This window comes from Pagrus major, chromosome 2, assembly GCF_040436345.1.
Source record: "Pagrus major chromosome 2, Pma_NU_1.0".
NCBI lineage: Eukaryota > Metazoa > Chordata > Actinopteri > Spariformes > Sparidae > Pagrus > Pagrus major.
The window spans coordinates 29,262,690-29,282,035 of NC_133216.1; the positions used below are offsets into that span (position 1 = coordinate 29,262,690).

The following is a 19,346-nucleotide window of genomic DNA, read 5'->3' on the forward strand; positions in this document are numbered from 1 at the left end:
TATCTTGTAGTGCCATTTTTTTAATCGCACCAACCTTAATGGTGTGGAAAAGTCAGATGTAATTAGTTATAATTAAGAAAGTAGGATAACATCTTGAACCTAATAGTTAAAATTCTTCTATTGTATAGAAGAAAATTAAATACTGGTGCGACACGCGGAGTTGTTAGAATACCAGACTCGGTTTAAAGCACTTATGAGGAGCCATTGAAGGCACCAAAGCAGCTCACGTGTACTGCAGCAAGCAACATTTGATTTGAATAATAAATAAATAAATAAATAAATAAATAACAAATATTCTCCACTTATCATTAACATTAATAATTTATCAAATAATTCACGAGTTTGAACCTTTGTCAAAAATGCGCTGTTTTAAACTAAATTTTCACAGAGTTGGTCATGTATAGAGAACCATGACTTCAGTCCAACCGTTCAGTTGAACCGTACCTGTCATACCACCTTGGATACATCCGGACGCCACAGTGGACTCAACGTTACTGGAAAAGAAGAATTTATAGAATAATTTTTTTAGAAGAGTTAATTCTCAGTTCACAGACTGTACAGTCCTATATTGCCAATAGTCATAGTTATGTCCAGATCTACACCGATGCATCAAAGAGTTTAGACAATAAAATAGGAGTTGCTATTTTTGTACTAGAATTTCATTTAAATTAGGGAAAATAGGGAGAATTGCTCGCTATATTACTGGCAGCACAGTGGATAGAGGACACAATACTGTTAAGAACCATAATTTGCTCAGACTCAAGCTCATCACTGACCAGTTTGGAATACAGTCATTCAGATAGCAGACTGGACATTTTAATAGAGATACAGCAAACAATATACAAAATTCAAATGATTCGCCTGATATTTCTATTGAGACCATCTCACATTAATGTCTTAATTAATGGAAATGAGATAGCAGATAAGATTGCAAAGAATGGAAAGGAAAGGTGGAAAAACTAGTGGGAAGAACAGAGAAAAGGGTGCTGGTTTAACAGAGTGCAAAAGAAAGTAGCAGAAATGGGGTGTGCAGGAAGGAACAGGAAGGATGACACGGTCATACCAAGACTAAGATTTGGGCACACTGGACTGAGCAATTCTCTAAAAAGTAGGTAAACATGGCACAGGCAGATGTGATTACTGTGGCCAAGAAGAAACAATAGAGCATGTGGTGACACTGTCAGAGATATGAGGAAGAGAGAGAGGGCAAATGACTCAAAATCTCAGGGAAATAAAGGTACACTTTAACCTAACAGACATTTTACAACAGAAGTTAAGAAATTAGTGTTATCAGATCCTATTTCAGTACCTCAGAGCAACCAACATAATTGAGAGAATATAGTTTTTTGTTGTTGTACATTCCATACCAGTTGGTGGCGGTAATGCACCAATTCGTTGTGTGCCAACTGATGAAAATAAGAAATAAAGAAGAAGAAGAAGAAGAAGAAGAAGAAGAAGAAGAAGAAGTCGGTCATGTGAGCGAATACGTCATCGTGTCACAAGGCAAACAACATGGCTGCCTACTTGGTTTTGTGTTTACCCGTAGCTGTTGTCAGCCGTCAGACGCGGAACCTCAATGTATTTTACTAACTAAATCATAGTTTGGGCTCTTTTACTTGATAGTACATGTGCACTGGCACCTCTTGCTTCGCTTAGAGCCAGCTTGACAAAAGGTATATTTATCTACATAGCTGCATCTCCTGAGCTCAGACCTTCAGTCACAGTCAGTTAGATAAAATAATGGCCACGGCATTTGTCATCGGGGAGAAATTCAGAAACAATGCGTCGAAATTATTAGAAAAGACTGACTCATCTCTGCCCCAACAATTGAGAGAAGAATTGGAGGAGACTCTCGAAAAAACGGGGCCAACAACCCTGTCCTTCAGTACGGCAAGAAAACTCCAGAAATACCTTCAGAGCAACGGTAAAGTCTTGTATACTGCATATGTAATGTGTGTACTTGATACTGTTTTCTAAATGAGTCAGATGGAGTGAGTCCCTCTGAGGGACAGCTTAGTTTTACCATCAGTTTAAGGCTGACATTACAGTACATTCATTTTTTGACTTAATAACTCCAATGTATTTCCTTATATATATTTTAATGTAATTGGTTGTATGTATTATGTTTCTGTTTTTAAAAAAATGATAGAACAGCTTTGCTAATGTAGATAGGAAGCATTAAGAGGCATTTGTAGTGCATTTTATTCAGTAAGAACAGTTGAGTAACACAGATGTGCCTCTTAAGAGTTTTTTTTTTGTCCTAAAAGGGTAACTCCACCAATTGTACACATTAAAGAGTTTTATAGGTCTTGGAGGGTACTAATGCATGTGGGCAAACCTTTTGAGGCTCCAGAGGAAGCTGCATGTAATCTGATAAAGTGTTTCCAATGATGTCACTCAGAGGCTAAGTTGCACTATGGGTAATGTAGTTAATACGTAGGTTTTGCTATATCAATTTCTCTCTTCACATTTCTTCTCAAACTGTCTATAATAAGTCCTGGCACCTGCATTACCCACAATGCAACTTAGCAGCTCAGTCACATCACTGAGGCAATTTATCACATTACAAGCAGCTTCCTCTGGAGCCACAAAAAGCTTTATTCTACTTTATTCCACATATGTAGTAGTACTCCCCAAGGTCTGTATACGGTTTAATGTGTACAATTGTTGGAATTACTCTTTAAGGACAAAAAACATATAATAGATATATCTGTGTTACTCAACTTTTCTTGCTGAACATTTAATCCACGATGTTTCGTATTGTTTCATTAATCAACATCCCATGATATAGTCTAGTGTAATGATACTCATATTAAAGATGGCTTCACTGATGGCCACTAGCTTCAGCAAAGCCAAGGTGAATGGTGGCCCCAAAAGAGTTGTTCTTCAATTAAATAATTCTTACTAGGAGCCATGCCAGTATAAGTATGTAATGTTTATATAATAATAATAATGTTTTTTCTCCAGGGCAACCTTTCTATCTGCATGAGTTATTGGAGGACAGCTCACTGAACCTGCCTGAGGTTGTGAAACCTCCCAGAGTAGGTGAAACTATGGACATGCCATAGTTTGTTGTATTATATTTTTCTGACAAGAGACAAGCTGCTGACCTTCTTCAAATAGAATTTGATAACGTAGCCCATTTCCTGCAACTTATCCCTGTGTCCCTCTATAATTTGAGCGCAGTATTATCCTCCCTTAAGAAGGAACAAAGAGCTTGATATAAAACTAATATAAAGAAACCTCTGCTGCAAACAACTGAAATTATACTTTGAACTTTGTCTCATACTTTAGAACCCCGAGCTAGTGGCACGTCTTGAGAAGATCAAAGCAAAACTAGCCAATGAGGAATACAACAGAATCACACGTAATGTGAACGCTCAGGTAAATGTTTATATACAATATGTTTCATAATTTAGTATTAAAGATATATCTATCTTATCTTTGGTGCATTAAGGTCAGAATGTGATTTCATGCTGAGATTGTATTATAGATATCAATTATTTCAATGTAGAGATCTTATCATGCACTAAAGAGTACTGCTACAGCTAACATTCTCACATTTTTAACCATGGTGTGACTTACTTATGGGATATTTTTAACTACCAGGCACATTAAGATTTACACATATTTTACCATGTGATAAATATCTATTTTTGTCTTCAGGAAATCAACCGCAATGGAACATTAGCAGATTTTGGGAAACAAGGTTGGTCACATGTACTGTTTAATATCTTATCTCAATTTAAGTGCTTTTTGTATCATGACAAATTCCAGTAAACAGAGGCTACATTTTTGTGTATATATTACATGAATATGAACTTCCTCTGAACTTGTTTTCCTCTCACTTAATTTCTTCAGTGCGATCAGTCAAAGCCGTGGTGGTGACCGTATTCAACTTCCTGGTCACAGTGGTTGCTGCTTTTGCCTGTTCGTATATGGGAAGTCAGTACCTGTTCACTGACACTGCAGCGGTAGGAAAACATTTGATTTTACATGTTTGCTATACACCTAGCTGGCACTTAGGTATACCTAGCTACGTGCAGTTCAGTTCAACAACCCTTAACCTAACTCCTGCTGTTATAGAACATACTATACTCAGTTCTGGTGGACTGTGTGTCAGAGAGGTGTTCATATCTGCTGCATGTTTTTGACGTTTTTTTGTATTGGATGTCATTACACTAAAATATGTCTCTGATGTTCTTCTTTAAGTTGTGTTTTGGCCTCCCGAAAGGTAACTTGTTTTTGTTTCTGACACTTGTTTTCCAGCGAGTAATATCAGCTGTGATCGCTGCATCTGTAGTTGGGCTTGCTGAGCTGTATGTGCTGGTCCGGACCATGGAGGGAGAACTAGGGGAACCATAGACGCAAAATCTGTAAACTGGAGCAGCCCTCAAAGCAGAGCCCCACCAAGCCTTCGAATTTAGAACAGACATTTTTTGTTTTTGCCAGGAAACTTTGTGAGCTTTTTGCTTTTTATTTGACAGGAAAATGTATGTAATTTTTGAGGAAGGTTTAGATTCATAAAAATGTACAAATCAGTCATAGTAGTCAACTGGTTCAAAATGAAATCTGTTCTTTGACTAATATTACTGCTTTATCAAACATTCCACCTACCCAGGAATAAGAAACAACATTTCATTAGCTAACTTTACCATAATCAGATGTTAGTTGGACTACATTTACCTTAAATAATTGCAGTTATTGGCGTTAAAGAGGCCCCAGATCTCCTTTTCATTCTACTGTTGTGATGCAAGTATGCAATGGCCATTTTCAATCCTTGAATGCGTTTCTTGGCCTGCTTTCAGAAATATGTCTCACTGTGGGATGTTGAAGGAGTTTCTTCAAAGACTTCCATTCATGGAAATGATATGATGATATATCATAAAATGTTTATTTTTTTAATGCAGTTGCTATGCTTGTTTATTTTCCATTATTGACCAAACTTCTCCCTTGGTTTAGATGGAGCAGTGGTGGAACAGGTACTCAGATCTTTTCATAAAGCAAAAGTAACAATAACACAATGTAGAAATGCTGTTTTGAGTAGAAGTCGAAGTAGAAGTGGAAGCATTAGCATCAAAATATACTTGCAATGCAAAAAGTAAAAATGCCATGGCTCATTTCAGAATAATGTATGTTTTTGACTTGTAAATATTGATGTATTAGTATGTACATTAATGTTGCAGCTGGTAAAGGTAAAGCTATTTACTTTATACTGATGGATATCGTGTGAATCATCTATCAATCGTGATCATCATGGCCATAATATTAAACATATTAAATTATTTATTTGGTTAAATTGTGTATAATTAAATTGAATATTCAAAGTAAGTCAACAAAAAACTTGTGGTAAAAAGTACAGTTTGTGCCTCTGAAGTGTTGGTGAGTGGCAGTAGATGGGAGCAGAAAATGGAAATGCGCAAGTTAACTGCAAGTATGTCAAAAGTATGCAATTACAGTACACTGCTGTACTGTATTCTACATTATGGGAACACTCCAGGCCTGACGCCAGATGTAAAGTCTCTTGTTGACAACAAGTAAAATGTAGAAAATGACTCTTTAGGCTATGTTATGTTTTGCATCAACACTCTCTCCATCAGTGACTTGACAAAAAGTAGTTTCTTCTGTCATTCTCACCTGAGCAAATACATAAGATTGAACCCCTGGAAAAAGTCAATAAGTGGAGCTTGAGTTTTCTTGTCCATTTGTTTTATTTTGCTCGCCAGTTGCCGTTTTGTATGCGGGGTGGAAGTGAAAAAATTAAATGATAAAAATGAGTGTGAGTTGAAAAATAGAGGGGTAAAAATGCTTGTCACATGAAGAATTAACTGATAAATTGTCAAGTGATTTGATTAATTTCAAGCTGATTTGATGTTTAATCATTTATCCCATGTTACATTCATCATTCACAACACAAAAAATGTCATTTTTCATTTTAGGAAGGTGTCCTCAAGGGTGAAAGTAACTAAATATATTTGATAACAATGTATGCGAATTGAAAAGTACTGACTGGTAAACTCTAAATTGATTTGAGAACCTGATTAACATTTTATTTTAAACAGTATTTCTCTGATAATCAGCTGGGCTACCAATAATCATTCACAACACCCAACTGACATTTATCGTTTAACCGGACCATTATTATGGATCCAACTGCTTTTCTGGCAAGACCTGTATCTTTAAATAGCCTACATCCAGCACATACATTTGTATGGATTATTATTATTAAATCTATGATCCAGCATAGCATGCCATTGTGTAGACAAATAGCACTACAGCCCCGCTCCAAACAGGCTACTTCTACCCTTGAGGATACCTTCCTCAAATGATAAATTACATTTTTGTGTTGTGAATGATGCATGTAAGACTGGATAAATGATAAAACATGACTCGTCATATCGCAGCTTTTTTAATCAAATCAGCTTGAAATTAATCAAATCCTTTGACTTAATTAATCAGTCCATTTTTTTCCCTTGCATTTTATCACCACCATTTTTATCATTTATGTTTTGTTACCTCTGCCCCTCACAGTTTTGCCTCTTCTAAATAACCCAACAGCTGTGGCATCAGTTACTAACACTGTTTACCAGTCTGATTTGATATCCTTCTCCACCTGACAGATGTGCTAATAATTGTCTGTCCTCTGATCTGTGCTTACTGTATCTGGTTAGAAGTGACTTATAGAGTCAACCAACACAAAAAAACAACAAGTGATTATTGTTCCCCATGGTACAGTAGCTGTGATAGAAGACTTATCATCCAGAGGACAATAACACCATGTATCCTATTTCAAAACATTTCAATATGACACGGAAGATCTGTTTTCTCTGATCCCTTCTCTGAGATATGAATTTATATTTTTGTAAACCATCCCCTCCACTTCTTATTCAGTCCTGTCATATCAGTGGAAAGATTAAAAGATGTAACTACATCTGGAATACAAAAAACAGTATCTTCCTAAGATCTGAGATTTGACACCCGGATTAAAGGTTTATTGAAAGATTATTCGGTATTAAAGATGATTGTGATATGCAGAGATCTCTGTCCAGTGCTCATATTTGCCTGTGTATTATACCTCTCATGTAATATTTCAAAACTTAAATCCAGGCAGAATTACAGAGCCTGTAAGCTGATAGACCCTGAGCTCTGGCTTTAATTTAGTTCTTATTTTTTTTCCTTCCCTCTGTCCATCTAACCCTCCTGATACTTAAAGTACAGGGAGATATGAAAAAATATATTTTGACTTGGAAAATAATTATTTCTGTCATGGTATCTTACCACAAGGAATCATTTTAATCAGGATGTTTTGAAAGATAATACTTGGGGGGTCACAGCATTAAACATGGCACAGTTCAGCTTAGAGTAGGAAAACAGGCATCTGTTAGAGGAGAACATGTCAAGTACGTCAGTGTTTATGAGCTGCTCTATGGAGCCTTCCATTAGTCCTTTATTTGTGCAGAAAACATCAAAATAAGACTAAACATGAATCTTGACCCTTCCACATTACATACAGTAGCTTACAGTTGCTTCCTGCTCAGTTTTCAATTCGCTAAACATTTATCGTGGCATTTACAACACTGAACACAGGTTTATTACTGAGTCTGAATCAATGTAGCATTTGAAAGTAAAAGAATGATAGATGAGTAAAAGGCAATTTTTATACACCGCTTGCTTTGTCTCTTTTGAGGAGCAGACAGTCGAATCCCTCAAAGATCCAATTCCAAAGAAAAGTAAATTACACACACACTTATCTCAAGACCATGTGTTGAGGAAGTTCCTTGTGACCAAAACCTTAAACTTTTTTAATAAATCAATGCAGAGGTGGTGAGTGTATACACACTGAAATTCCCTTTTCTTTTTCTTTCTTTTAAGTAAGTAAAATAATGCTGTGAATCAGTAGCCAATTCTCATCCAAACACCACCCGCAGAGGTTGTTTCCTCAAGATTGTATGAGGAAAAAATATGTATCAATGTAATTTTATCAGAAGTTTGAAAAAATATAGAGTGAGAAATAAGCTTTCATTTCATTTATTGGATGTGTTTTATTGCTGTAAATATACAGTAGATAAAGAAGTCTAAAGTGTCATATTAAACTCCAGTAAATGTGACATTCATACAAGACAAAATGATGATTTTACTTCACAGCATCACTTTCTGTTCTGTATCGACCAAAAAGTTTGTTTTGATTCCAGACACCAGTCCTTGGATATTTACATCACTCATGTCTCATCATCTGAAACACAGCTGGAAATCATTAAACCACCATTTACACTACCAACAGACAACAACATTTGACAGTAATCAAATTGCATTTAATGGTCATTTGCCCCAATGCCTTTGAGTCAAAGGGAAGCTAGCAATGCAGCTGGCGCTCCTTAGCGGGCACAGTGGCCGAGTGTTCGTGAGCATTGTTACAGCACTACTTTTGTTGTCCCACTCAGGAATTGCTCTCGAGAAAACTTCATGAATTGTTCCCTCCAAATTTGATATCAGATTTTTGCCCCTGCTGCCATGCATATGACATGAGATCTAGGTGCTCAGTTGTAACCTGTGCTAAGATGAGATGTTTGTATTCTGAGGGCTGAGTATGTCATTTAGTGTTGACTGAGCCAAAGCAAATGTAAAATATTGTAAATTGAAATGGAATGAAATGGATGAAATGAATCCCTAATGTTTTACACATGACTGGAACATACTGAACAAAACAAGACAGAGGGCAAATGTACAACCACTTGAAGCCAACTCAACTCTATGTAGACAAATACGAGAGGAACAACTCTGGTGTCACAGGACACCTTAAAGGGAAATACTGACAGAAGAAGAAGCCCCGATGTTAATATTTCCCACCTCTCAGGCTCCACATCTAGACCGATCAGAATTCTAGAAAGTTGGTGACAATAGCAGCATTGTAGATCAGGTCTGAGATATAGCCCATAGAGGTCTGTGGTCCCATTTGAGGGTGGTGATGGTGGTGGTGTGGGAGGTGGTGTCCTTGGCCCTGAGTTACCTCCCAGTACACCGGCTGAGGGTGAGAAGGGACTACCTGGTCTACAGAGGTGTGGCTCCCACCTGCAATGCCACCCCCGTACACAGCCTGATGAGCCCCAGATGAAGCAATCGTCTGGGGTTTGAAGTTCCTGAAGGATTGGTAGGAGCGGGTGGAGGCCGAGTGGTGAGGCTGCCTAGTGATGGGCTGAGGGAAAGAACCCGGAAGGAAACCAGGGAGTGCTGGTCCCAGGTGCTGCCGCTGGTGCTGCTGCTCCTCCTCCCAGAGATGAGACTCTGAAGGTTTGGAGGAGCCCAGTGTGGGCTGCTGGTGGAGAGATGAGGAAGATGGAGGCGATGACACAGTGTTGCTGTAGATCTGGATCCAGTCGGAATACATCTGTGGGACATCCTCACAGGAGTGGTTCTGCTCCGGCCTGAAGATGTCTGCCAAGGTGGTTGAGGTGAGGAAAGCAGAGGTCACAGGACCAGTGGAGGGATCAACGACCCCTCGACCTCCCAGGACAGGCTTGTTGGACTTGGGGAGTCTCCCAGTCTTGATACTCCTGGCTCTTCTGTTTTGGAACCACACCTGTGGAAAATGGCAAGACTTGAAATGTCTCTGCAATTTTCATTACACTTTTGCTGGAAAAAATATTGTCATGCAAATTCGCAGTTATACAACAGCATAAAGGTGCTGAAAAGTAATCTGTCCCCGTTGGCGAGTACATGAGTCTATGCACTGATCTGAAACAACATAATGTATTTATAAGATTTATCCCAGCAGCGTCCAGCACAGCCCTCATCTGTATGCAACCAACAGATTTTTTACTGCACGTAGCCTATATCCAGTGAAACTATGTAACTTCAAGGACAAACATCACATATCATCCATACAGGGTTAAAAGTCTACAACTGTTAAAAATCACAATAACATTTTTTTTTTTTTCTTAACGCTCTGTTATCGGGCCGGTACTTGGGATCAGCCAATACACAAAGTCCAGGTATCAGAATGGTAATATATCAGTAGGCCTACATCTCTACCTGCCTCCTCTGTGCAGGACCAACCCTGTCCTGTTGCAGTGTTATTTCAGGTCATTCTTTCTGAAGCAAAGTGATATGTTGTTGTGTTCCTCACCAAAATAGCTAGAAATATATTTTCAAACAGGCAATAATTCTATTTGCAGGAAGTGAATGCAAAAAAACAAAACAAAACGGGAAACAACAATGGGAGCAGTAATGATTCTTCCAAGTTTGGTGACCTACAGTTCATCTAATGAATTACTACACTGACCTGTAAAAGGCAGCTGAACTGTCATTAGACATTTTCTACATGTAATTTTTATGGGGTATTTGAGCTGTAAGCAGAACCCAGAGCAGCAGACTCACCTGTATCTTGCTCTCGGGCAGGTGTGTGTGCGCTGCCAGCCTCTCCCTCAGGGTGATGTCCGGGTAGGGAGTCACAGCAAAGGCCTGCTCCAGCTCAGACAGCTGGGCTCGGCTGAAGATGGTCCTCTTCCGTTTCCTCTGACCCTCCATCAGGCCGGCGGCTCTGCCCGGCTCCGGGGAGGACGCTGCGCTCTCAGCTCGGACATCCTCTAATGACAGAAAGTGAAACGCTCAACGTAAAATAAAACAGTTATAAAAAACAGAAGTAAGGGGAAAAAAAGAAGCACTAACATTTAGATTTTAGATGATTATTTAAAGCAGACACGCACTGAACTGTGCGCATGTTTCTGTCGGCTAGTCTGTTAAAATAAAAGCCAGGTTTGTTACTACAAAACTACAGGCCTACTCTGAAATTATTTCATCGTTTTAATATTTTTTAAATATATTTTAAATGTAATGCAGTTTGCTTACTGTAGCCTAATATATATATATATATATATATATATATATATATATATATATATATATATATATATATATATATATATATATATATATATATATATACGATATATATATACGATATTTTGTTCGATGTTTATTTTGGCTTATTTGACAATTTTAGCTTTTTTTAATTTAGACAACAATTCTGTACATTTCTGCTGTGATTCTGTAAATATCCTCTTTTTAATAATTTTTTGAACAAATAAGTGATGTAATTTACCATCGAATTATAATCATGCAAAAAAGTTTCATGGAAGTTGGCTCGCTTAAAAATCCAATGAATAATTTACATGTGCGTTTTTTTTTGTTTTTTGTTTTTTTTACACCATTACATTTTTTAAAGACATAATAAGATAGAAGAAGATACAATATAATAATCGATACTGAACTCACCTTTACAGTGATCCTGTTCTCCAAATAACGCCTTAAAATCCATCGCATCCCTCTGCTGGTTCTGCTTGAGTAAAGAGAAGTCTGAGTCCATGAACAGAGCCATAGCTACACACTCACACACACACACTGCTCGGCCTCTGAGGAGGAGTGAGCGCTTCTTATATCACATGGGACACCCCGCACCCACCATCCACCATCCACCATCCACCACCCACCATCCACCCAGCAAAGCCAGGTGTTATTCACCTCTGCCTCTAATCCTCAAACTTGTTTTCATGCTGCAATACATTATGTGATTATCAACTGCTTCTCAACTGCTCTGCCTGTGTTCGATATATATATATATATATATATATATATATATATGTATATATATATATATCGAACACACATTATCGAAATTACATTTTGCATGTAAACATAAAAAATATAATTCAGATACATATATTTATCCATATAAAAAATAAAATAAATTAAAGTAAAAAATACTTTAAAAAAGAAGAAATGTAACACTTGGTGGGGGTTGGAAAAAAAAGAAGTGTACACTTGTTTTTATCCTATTTGCATTTATGTATATGATATTTACCCAGTGAGAAAATTAAGTTGACCATGTTTGACACCTTTTCTTGGAAGATCATCCATATAAGTCAAAATCTGAAAAAGCTTAAAGGACGGGTTATCAGTTCCAATGTTTAACCGGCTATAAAGATCCTACCAAAACTGGAATGTAACTGAGCAAGAAAAGAATAGGTGATCAATGGACACATGGATCTACTTCAAAATCAAACCTTTTATGCAAAATTACAGCAGCTGGGTGAACAATGTTTTACTTGCTTTTACACTGCAGTTCTTTTATTTCAGGAGCTACTGGCCATTTGAGACACTTACAGTATTAAATTAAATTAATTAATTAAAATTAATTATCATTGTTTCACTGTCAATTCTTAACTTAGCAGGTGAGTTAAAATCAGAAAACAGTTTGCATTTCAAAGCCTTTCCACTAACCTTATTGTTACATTTTCTTTCACCAGCTTTCAGCTCTGGAAGTTTAATTTAAATATTTGAATATATTTTGTATCGTGTGTTTTAAAGGAGGTGGAATAGCTTCACAAATGCGACAGAGTTCTCTGTACAAGCAATTAACATGAAACCTTTCAATAAATGAATTGAACTGTATGAATTGGCCATGTTCATCCATCAAATCAGCAACATATAAAATCTTTCTTTCGTCCAATTCTTGTTTGAACAGTCTTCCTATTGATTGCAATGGTCCTATTATTCCACAAGGTGGCGCTATGTGGTGTGAAGGTTTGGGTAAATATCATTTTCCAGGTCACAGCTCATCAAAAATTCCAACCCTCCAATTTTCTGGAATAAGCACCTTGTTATATGGAGCCATATAGAGCCAGGTTGTGCCAAATAGATTTTTATCCAGTTCAGTCTGAATACTCCTTTCAGACCACCATGATCATAGTCTTTAATAATGTGAGATTTTTTTTAGATAGTGGGATTTGTTTTTCCATATGAAGTTAAAGATAACTGAGTTCACTTTTTATATCAATTTGTTTATATCTTTAGATATCGTTATACCTAGGTATTCGATTTCAGTTTTTACATTGATGGTTTCAGTATCAGCTCCAGTGAACGAATAGTTGTAAATATAGAGTTGTAAATATAAATTCATGTGGTATCAAACACTTTGAAAAAGTCTACAAACAAAATGAGACTGTCTGATTCAATGAGTGATTCACAGTCAATCATGTCTATAATAAGTCTTATATGATTGTTAATATATCTTGCCTTTATAAAGGCTGGTTGATATTCCTCTATAAGTTTCCCAAGGACATGTTTAAGACGATTAGCATAGGGTGAATAGTTTATAGTCATTACAAAGCAGTTATTTGTCTCCATGTGTGGAGCAACAACAGGTCTTTTTTGGGTTTAGGTAGCAAGGTTATTAAACCTGTCTTCATGGTTGGGGATAAATACCCTTTTTGAATAAATTTCAAAAAGGCTCGGTATAGTAACTCCCTAATATCATCCCAAAAATGTTTTAGGAATTCAGAAGTAAGCCCATCAATTCCTGGCGATTTACCATTTTTCATTTATTTCAATGCCATATCAATTTCTGTTGTAGTTAACTCCTCATCCAGCAGGGTTTTATCTTCCTCATTCTTCCTATTCTGATTTCTCATATTTTGATTAATAAAGGTTGTAGTAAAAAAGCCATATTTCATCCTGAATCAACTTTTGATCTTTTATTATGTTTTCCTTCACCATAAGCTTATTTATTTTTTCCTTAGTTTGTCTTTGTTTTTCTCCTTGTTCGATCCACTTAGCTCTTGATCTTACATAAGCTCCATTTGCTTTCACGTGGTACATCTCATCCAATTTTGACTGTAAGAATTGTAATCTTGTGTTGTTTTCTATCGACAATTGTGTGTTATTTACCAATGAATTAATTTCATCAGTCAATTCCTTTTGTTTTTGCTTCCTTTGTAATGAAATGGCTTTACTTGTGTCAACACTATCTGCTTCACCTTAAAGTGTTAGATATATCTAGAATTTTGACCTCAATGATGAGAGCTTTGACCTGTTTATCAAAACCAGCATCAGTCATTATTAAACTTCCAAATGTAAGCAGAGGTCTGAGGTTTCTTATACATTAATAAGAACAGTCTAATCATACAGTGATCTGTGAGCAGAGGAGCTGAGATTTCACAGGCTGAAATATTATTGCATAGTCCATAGGAGATAAACCAATAGTCCAGTCTTGAACATTGTCCATTTCCTGAAGCATGTATCCATGTATGTTCAATACAATTTGGGTTAGATATTCTCCAATAGTCAATCAGATTTGTAGTTGTGCACAGTACATTAAGTACAATGTCATCTTTTGCAGGTTGTGGGCCCCTATGAGGTAGTCTGTCTAACCATGGATTAGGGTCTATATTAAAGTCTCCTCTGATGATCACTCTGTCTGAGGTATAGGTTATTTTTACAGAATGAGTCTCTTGTAAAAAAGAAAAATACTATTTGTTTTTTATTCCTTACAAAACAGAGATATAGCTTTATACTATTTTCCAACCCCCTAATGTTCAAAGATAGATAAGAAATAGACATAGGTTACTTAGAAAACAATTGCTTCAATATGCACTTAACCTCATTCTAATGTGCAGGATTGAACATGTTGTCCTTAATAACAAAGCCACACCTTTATCTGAACTTAGTTTCTAGCCTATTTCCCTGGAAGAGTTAAACAGATTTAACATCCCAAACAGGCTCCTGTGCCATACCTGTGACTGGCCAGAAATAACCATTAAGGCTAGATTTTACTACCATCAATGAGCATAGCCTTCTTTGAGAAAGGCCTTTTTTCCATTTCTTCGGGCCACTTGTACAAGGGGCCAAAGTTTGGTTCGGGCTTTGTGATCCTCCTTTGAAAGGTTTTCTCCAGAGACGCCTGGACAACTCTACATGCGACAGACTTTCAACAGTCATAGCTAAATGGGTGGTTACAGCTTGCAGGCCGATTAACATTGTTTATTTAACCTTCACAAGTGCAAAGTTGGACACTACATTGTGTTAGTATTAATAAGGAATGTTACATTCAGGTCAGTGTGTCCATCTGTTGTTGCTTGTTGGACTTGAGTTTGCCATGTTATGCTTTCAGCATATTTTTTGAGCATGCAGTACCTTTGAGGTTATTCAGGAGAATATTCTGGACAGTATTTGTCATTGTTTTGGATTGTTGCAATAATAATTAACACACATTTGCATAATGCAAGTATATTTGTTCTCTCCCATGTTGATAAGAATATAAAACAATTGAAAAATATCCCTGTTCATTTAGAACAGATAAAAAATGTGTGATTAATTTGCAATTAATTGCGAGTAAATTTTTGAATCAATTGACCCCATGATATATATATATATATATTGTTACATTTTTATCATCTTTCCTTTTTCATCACAATACAGAAATGAGTCTCTTTGATACCCAGTAAAGCAGTACAGACACAATATCCATATTTAGGTGTCAAACAATACAATTTATTTTTCCGTATCTCAACATCATCTCAATAACACAGTATCACAGCATATGTGGAGGTACATATCAGTCAGCATTCAGCTGCATTTAACAAACACATCTTGTATTTTCCATAATATCTAGTCAGATATTCTGCCCCACAGTGTGCTCTGTTTCATCACAAACTAAATGACTTATTCAGTGACATTTGTGAAACATACATCCTCACATCCTCCATTGTTGCAAGATTACAGGTTAATTGGGACACACACAAGATTTATACAACAAAGCAATAGTTGCGCTCTTTGTTCAAAATATCTCAACTACACATACACACACACACACACACACACACACACACACACACACACACACACACACACACACACACACACACACAGACATAAAAAACTACCAAAACCAACCCTGACATTTGTGTGTAAATTCATCTTCTTCATTACAGTTAACATGACACACTGTTCTCCCAACGAGTCACTGTCCACCACTAGGGAGCAGTGTAGTCTTTTCAAAGTGCTCCCATGCCAGCTCTGGATTTCAATCAGCTCATGTTGGGTGCAAAGAATGAAGAAGAGGATGAGTCTAGAGGGAGAACCATGCAACAGAAGAGATCCTCTGCTTTTGAGCTTCACTCAAACTTGCGCAGGTGGTTGTAGAGGGACTGGACGTAGGTGAAGACACACATAGGGTCTGGTTTACGACCCATGATCATCATGTCGTCCACCTCAATGAGTCGGTCGCAGCCTGCCTTCAGTCTGGAGACACAGACAGAGAAATACAAGTCAGAGCGGAAGAAGCATCTGCTGCCATAACACCAGACTACAGAGCTGTGAGGCTCCTGAACTCATCCTCAACAAAAGTTTTTCCTCTGTAGCATAAAGGGAACTTGCATCACGCTGTACAACCCTGTGTTGTAAAATGAAAATTATATGAACCTTGAACCTTAAACATTGCAAGATATTTTCAACTACAGTGATCGAATGTAACTAAGTACATTTACTCAAGTACTACAATTGAGCTACTCGTACTTTAATTGAGTATTTCCATGTTCTGCTATTTTATACTTCTACTCCACTACAGTTTGAATATTGACCTTTTTACTCCACGATATTAATCTGATAACTTTAGTTACTTTGCAGACTGCATGCTGCATCCAAGCCAAAATAATGCAATTCTCAACTGCTCGGCCGATAATCTGTTGATCCATAGAATACATTATGATACGTGTAAATATATGTATGATTTACTTTTAAGAAAATTACTTTTGATACTTTAGTACATTTAATATCAGATTTTTATTAAAGACTTTCATGTTTACCAAAGTGATATTTGAACATGATGTCTTTACTTTTACTTACAATTACAACACTATTACCACTGCTACTATAACCAAACCAAATAATGTAATCCCATTTCCTCAGAATTGCTTGGTTTTCTCACACCAGCTGTCCAAAATGCACAAATATTCAGTTTACAATGATACAGAAAGGACAAAAATGGCAAACCATCACATTAGAGAAGCTGGAACCAGAGATTGTTTCATCATTTTTGATTATCAAAACAATTCATTTTCTGTTGATTCTTGTTGACTAACCATTTCATCTCAATGTGATATGGGAGGTAAACACAATGGCAGAAATGTATTAAGAAAACAATGACAAACAGCTAATACCAGCCTGGTGTATCAATCTAACCTTTCTAAAGCCATAATCTGCATCTCATATAGTGCAAGGATAGTTCTGATGAAAACACTGACTTTACATTCCAATAAACATGCTTTGAAGGGCTAAAGAACAACACCCCGCATGTAATAATTCATATACATTGATGTGTGACCTCTTTAAGAGGTCAAGTCTAAAGCTGACACTATATATGAAGGATTGATTCTGTGACCAAGTGAAGATTGTTTTTCATTCAAACCAGCTTAATTCTGCAGCAGCGTTATCAGTCAAAGAAAAACACATTCTTAAATCAAGTGCTAGTCTTTAAGCCCTGATAAAGAGTATGTTCAGAGCCATGCTGTGGGCCTGTATCAGTATGCTCTATTGTGTGCAGCCTGTATGGACACTATCAGTCTGTGGAAACAATAAGCCATGCTCTGTAAAGCCATGGGCCTATTTAAACGATCTATGGTGCATAGTCTAAAGCACATGGTGCAAATGTATTTAAGGTGTGTTCAAGTCAATTTAGCTAGTTAAATGGCAGGTCATCTGGCTGCAAAGTAAGGTACTCAGCACAAATGGGTTGTATTTAGACTCTTAATTAGTCATGGGTGTGTTTTGGGCGTACCATAAATTAAACCAATCAGAGCATTATCTCCCATTTCCTTTAAGAGCCGGGTGCACCAGGAACTGGCTCATTGCTATTAAGCAGTGACACTTGATGGTCCTGGTCCTCGGCTGCTAGACCCTCTGCCCCCGCCGTTTCACAATCATCTGTACCATCAGATAATGACTGCATATGAGAAAATACAGTGATATTAACTGAGGAGGAAGAGGTACCCTGCTGCGCGTCCCTCTGTGTGTAATAGTGATGCGTAGATCAGGCAGGACGGGTCATAAAAATGATCATTAGCACGAGCAACACAGGATACACTTAATTGATTTTTCAATCACCGGTCTCACCAATAGGATCTGTTAGTATTTCATGTTAAAAAATATTCTGTGTTTTTCTACACATAAAAAAATATCGCACACAGTCCAAATTCATACAGTAAAATAGTTTGACATGAAGCAGCCATCCTCCTGATAAATCCTGAGATTCTGTCCAAAATATTTATTACAGAAGCTACAAGTTTTCTCCGGAGAGTTTCCTCTTCAGCTTTTAGTTTTGCCGATTAAATGCGGCATGATATTTGTTACAGTGACATTACTGCACGCATGGAAATGTTTAAAATAACAGAAAACGTCCTCTTCAATCATAAAATCCAAGTGCCTGACCACACCTCACTTTAAGATCAAAGGAGCACAGGTGGGCGCAAGTGCATTTGCTATTTACACAGTGTGGGTGCTGGGCATGAAAATGACAACTGTGTCGGTCTGAAACTAACAGTAACACTTGCACTGTGCTGTGTGCCGCTTTGCACCGAGCATAAGATAGAGCCCATGGAGTCAGTCTTTCACCAGACATAGAGGAAAAGAGTCTGGTGAAACAGACATGATAGGCAGGAATATCATCAGAGGGCTAAACAACAAAAGCAACAATAAAAAACAAATTAAGAGACATTCAGCCACATTAAAGTCAATAATTGCATTGTTGAATCCACTAAGGCCATTAAATACTTTCAGGCCAATTCAGCAAAACTCAGAAACCACGACTGACTCTGTGCTAAGTCTTTCTGCTGTTGCATGATGGGAGCAATGGCTTAAATCAGCGCTGAGCAATTCCTGTTGTGGCTTTAAAAGAATAGTTCAACTTTTAGGGAAATATGCTTATTGGCTTTCTTTCCAAGAGTAAGTTGAGTAGATTAATCCGATTGTCCGTGCATTAAGTTTTGAGCTGGAGACTGGATGTGACTAGCTTAGCTTAGCTTAAAGAATGGATGCAGGGGGACACAGCTGCTTTGTCCAAAATTAAAAAAATTGCCTGTCAGTGTAAACCATCTGTCTAATCCATACACAAACAGATATGTTTAAATACAATGTTTGGTTTTGTTTCGTTTTACTTGGCATAAGTATTTCTTAGAAAACAACAGTTTATTCATCTGTTTGGAACTTCTGTACTAGATCTCTGGCTACGATGTGGGTGGCCAGAGAGGTTTCACTGTAGGATTCTGTACAGACATCAATAGTACCAAACTGTGCAGCCTCACTGTGACAACAAGACTGTGGGAGTACATTTCTACCTACAGAACTATAAACTGTTATTTTTCCATCCCTCAGTATGTTATTAAACAAACAATTTACTATGTGTCAATTTCTGAACATGGGAGATGTTGGTGCAAGTATATTTTTACTTTGGGAAAAGTGAAACACAGGTTTATCATTACGCTTATGAGTGTAGCATGGGATCATGGGAGTTGTTGTCC

General features: G+C 37.2%; 3 protein-coding genes across 3 annotated transcripts in view; 1 reads left to right on the forward strand and 2 right to left on the reverse strand.

Annotated features, from left to right (window-relative positions):
- Positions 1-1,473: 1,473 nt before the first annotated feature.
- vma12 (vacuolar ATPase assembly factor VMA12) lies at positions 1,474-5,299 on the forward strand. Its single transcript, XM_073484876.1, has 6 exons — positions 1,474-1,924; positions 2,968-3,041; positions 3,295-3,384; positions 3,667-3,709; positions 3,862-3,974; positions 4,270-5,299. The coding sequence occupies exons 1-6, from the start codon at positions 1,741-1,743 to the stop codon at positions 4,363-4,365; spliced, it is 600 nt and encodes a 199-aa protein (XP_073340977.1). The 5' UTR covers positions 1,474-1,740; the 3' UTR covers positions 4,366-5,299.
- Positions 5,300-8,872: 3,573 nt separating this feature from the next.
- On the reverse strand, positions 8,873-11,374 carry sebox (SEBOX homeobox). The gene is made up of 3 exons (XM_073481409.1): positions 11,272-11,374; positions 10,375-10,559; positions 8,873-9,577 (listed from the first exon to the last, which is right to left on the reverse strand). Exons 1-3 carry the CDS (start codon positions 11,372-11,374, stop codon positions 8,873-8,875), a joined length of 993 nt encoding a protein of 330 aa, XP_073337510.1.
- A 4,359-nt stretch (positions 11,375-15,733) lies between these two features.
- The window catches only part of smtnl (smoothelin, like), a 33,710-nt gene continuing 30,097 nt past the window's right edge, over positions 15,734-19,346 (reverse strand). Inside the window, exon 9 of the mRNA XM_073492331.1 lies at positions 15,734-16,074. Within this exon, the coding sequence (XP_073348432.1) occupies positions 15,948-16,074 (127 nt within the window). The 3' untranslated portion in view covers positions 15,734-15,947. The remainder of the gene's footprint in view (positions 16,075-19,346) is intronic.

What these genes read in the sequence shown, in the direction of transcription:
- sebox (XM_073481409.1), bottom strand. Translation starts at nt 11,374, where the DNA reads ATGGCTCTGTTCATGGACTCAGACTTCTCTTTACTCAAGCAGAACCAG. An exon ending in AGAACAGGATCACTGTAAAG is followed by an intron (nt 10,560 to 11,271) that starts GTGAGTTCAGTA and finishes CTGAGAGCGCAG; the next exon opens with CGTCCTCCCCGGAGCCGGGC. An exon ending in TGCCCGAGAGCAAGATACAG is followed by an intron (nt 9,578 to 10,374) that starts GTGAGTCTGCTG and finishes CATTTTCCACAG; the next exon opens with GTGTGGTTCCAAAACAGAAG.
- vma12 (XM_073484876.1), top strand. Translation starts at nt 1,741, where the DNA reads ATGGCCACGGCATTTGTCATCGGGGAGAAATTCAGAAACAATGCGTCG. An exon ending in GAAATACCTTCAGAGCAACG is followed by an intron (nt 1,925 to 2,967) that starts GTAAAGTCTTGT and finishes TTTTTTCTCCAG; the next exon opens with GGCAACCTTTCTATCTGCAT. An exon ending in AGCAGATTTTGGGAAACAAG is followed by an intron (nt 3,710 to 3,861) that starts GTTGGTCACATG and finishes TAATTTCTTCAG; the next exon opens with TGCGATCAGTCAAAGCCGTG.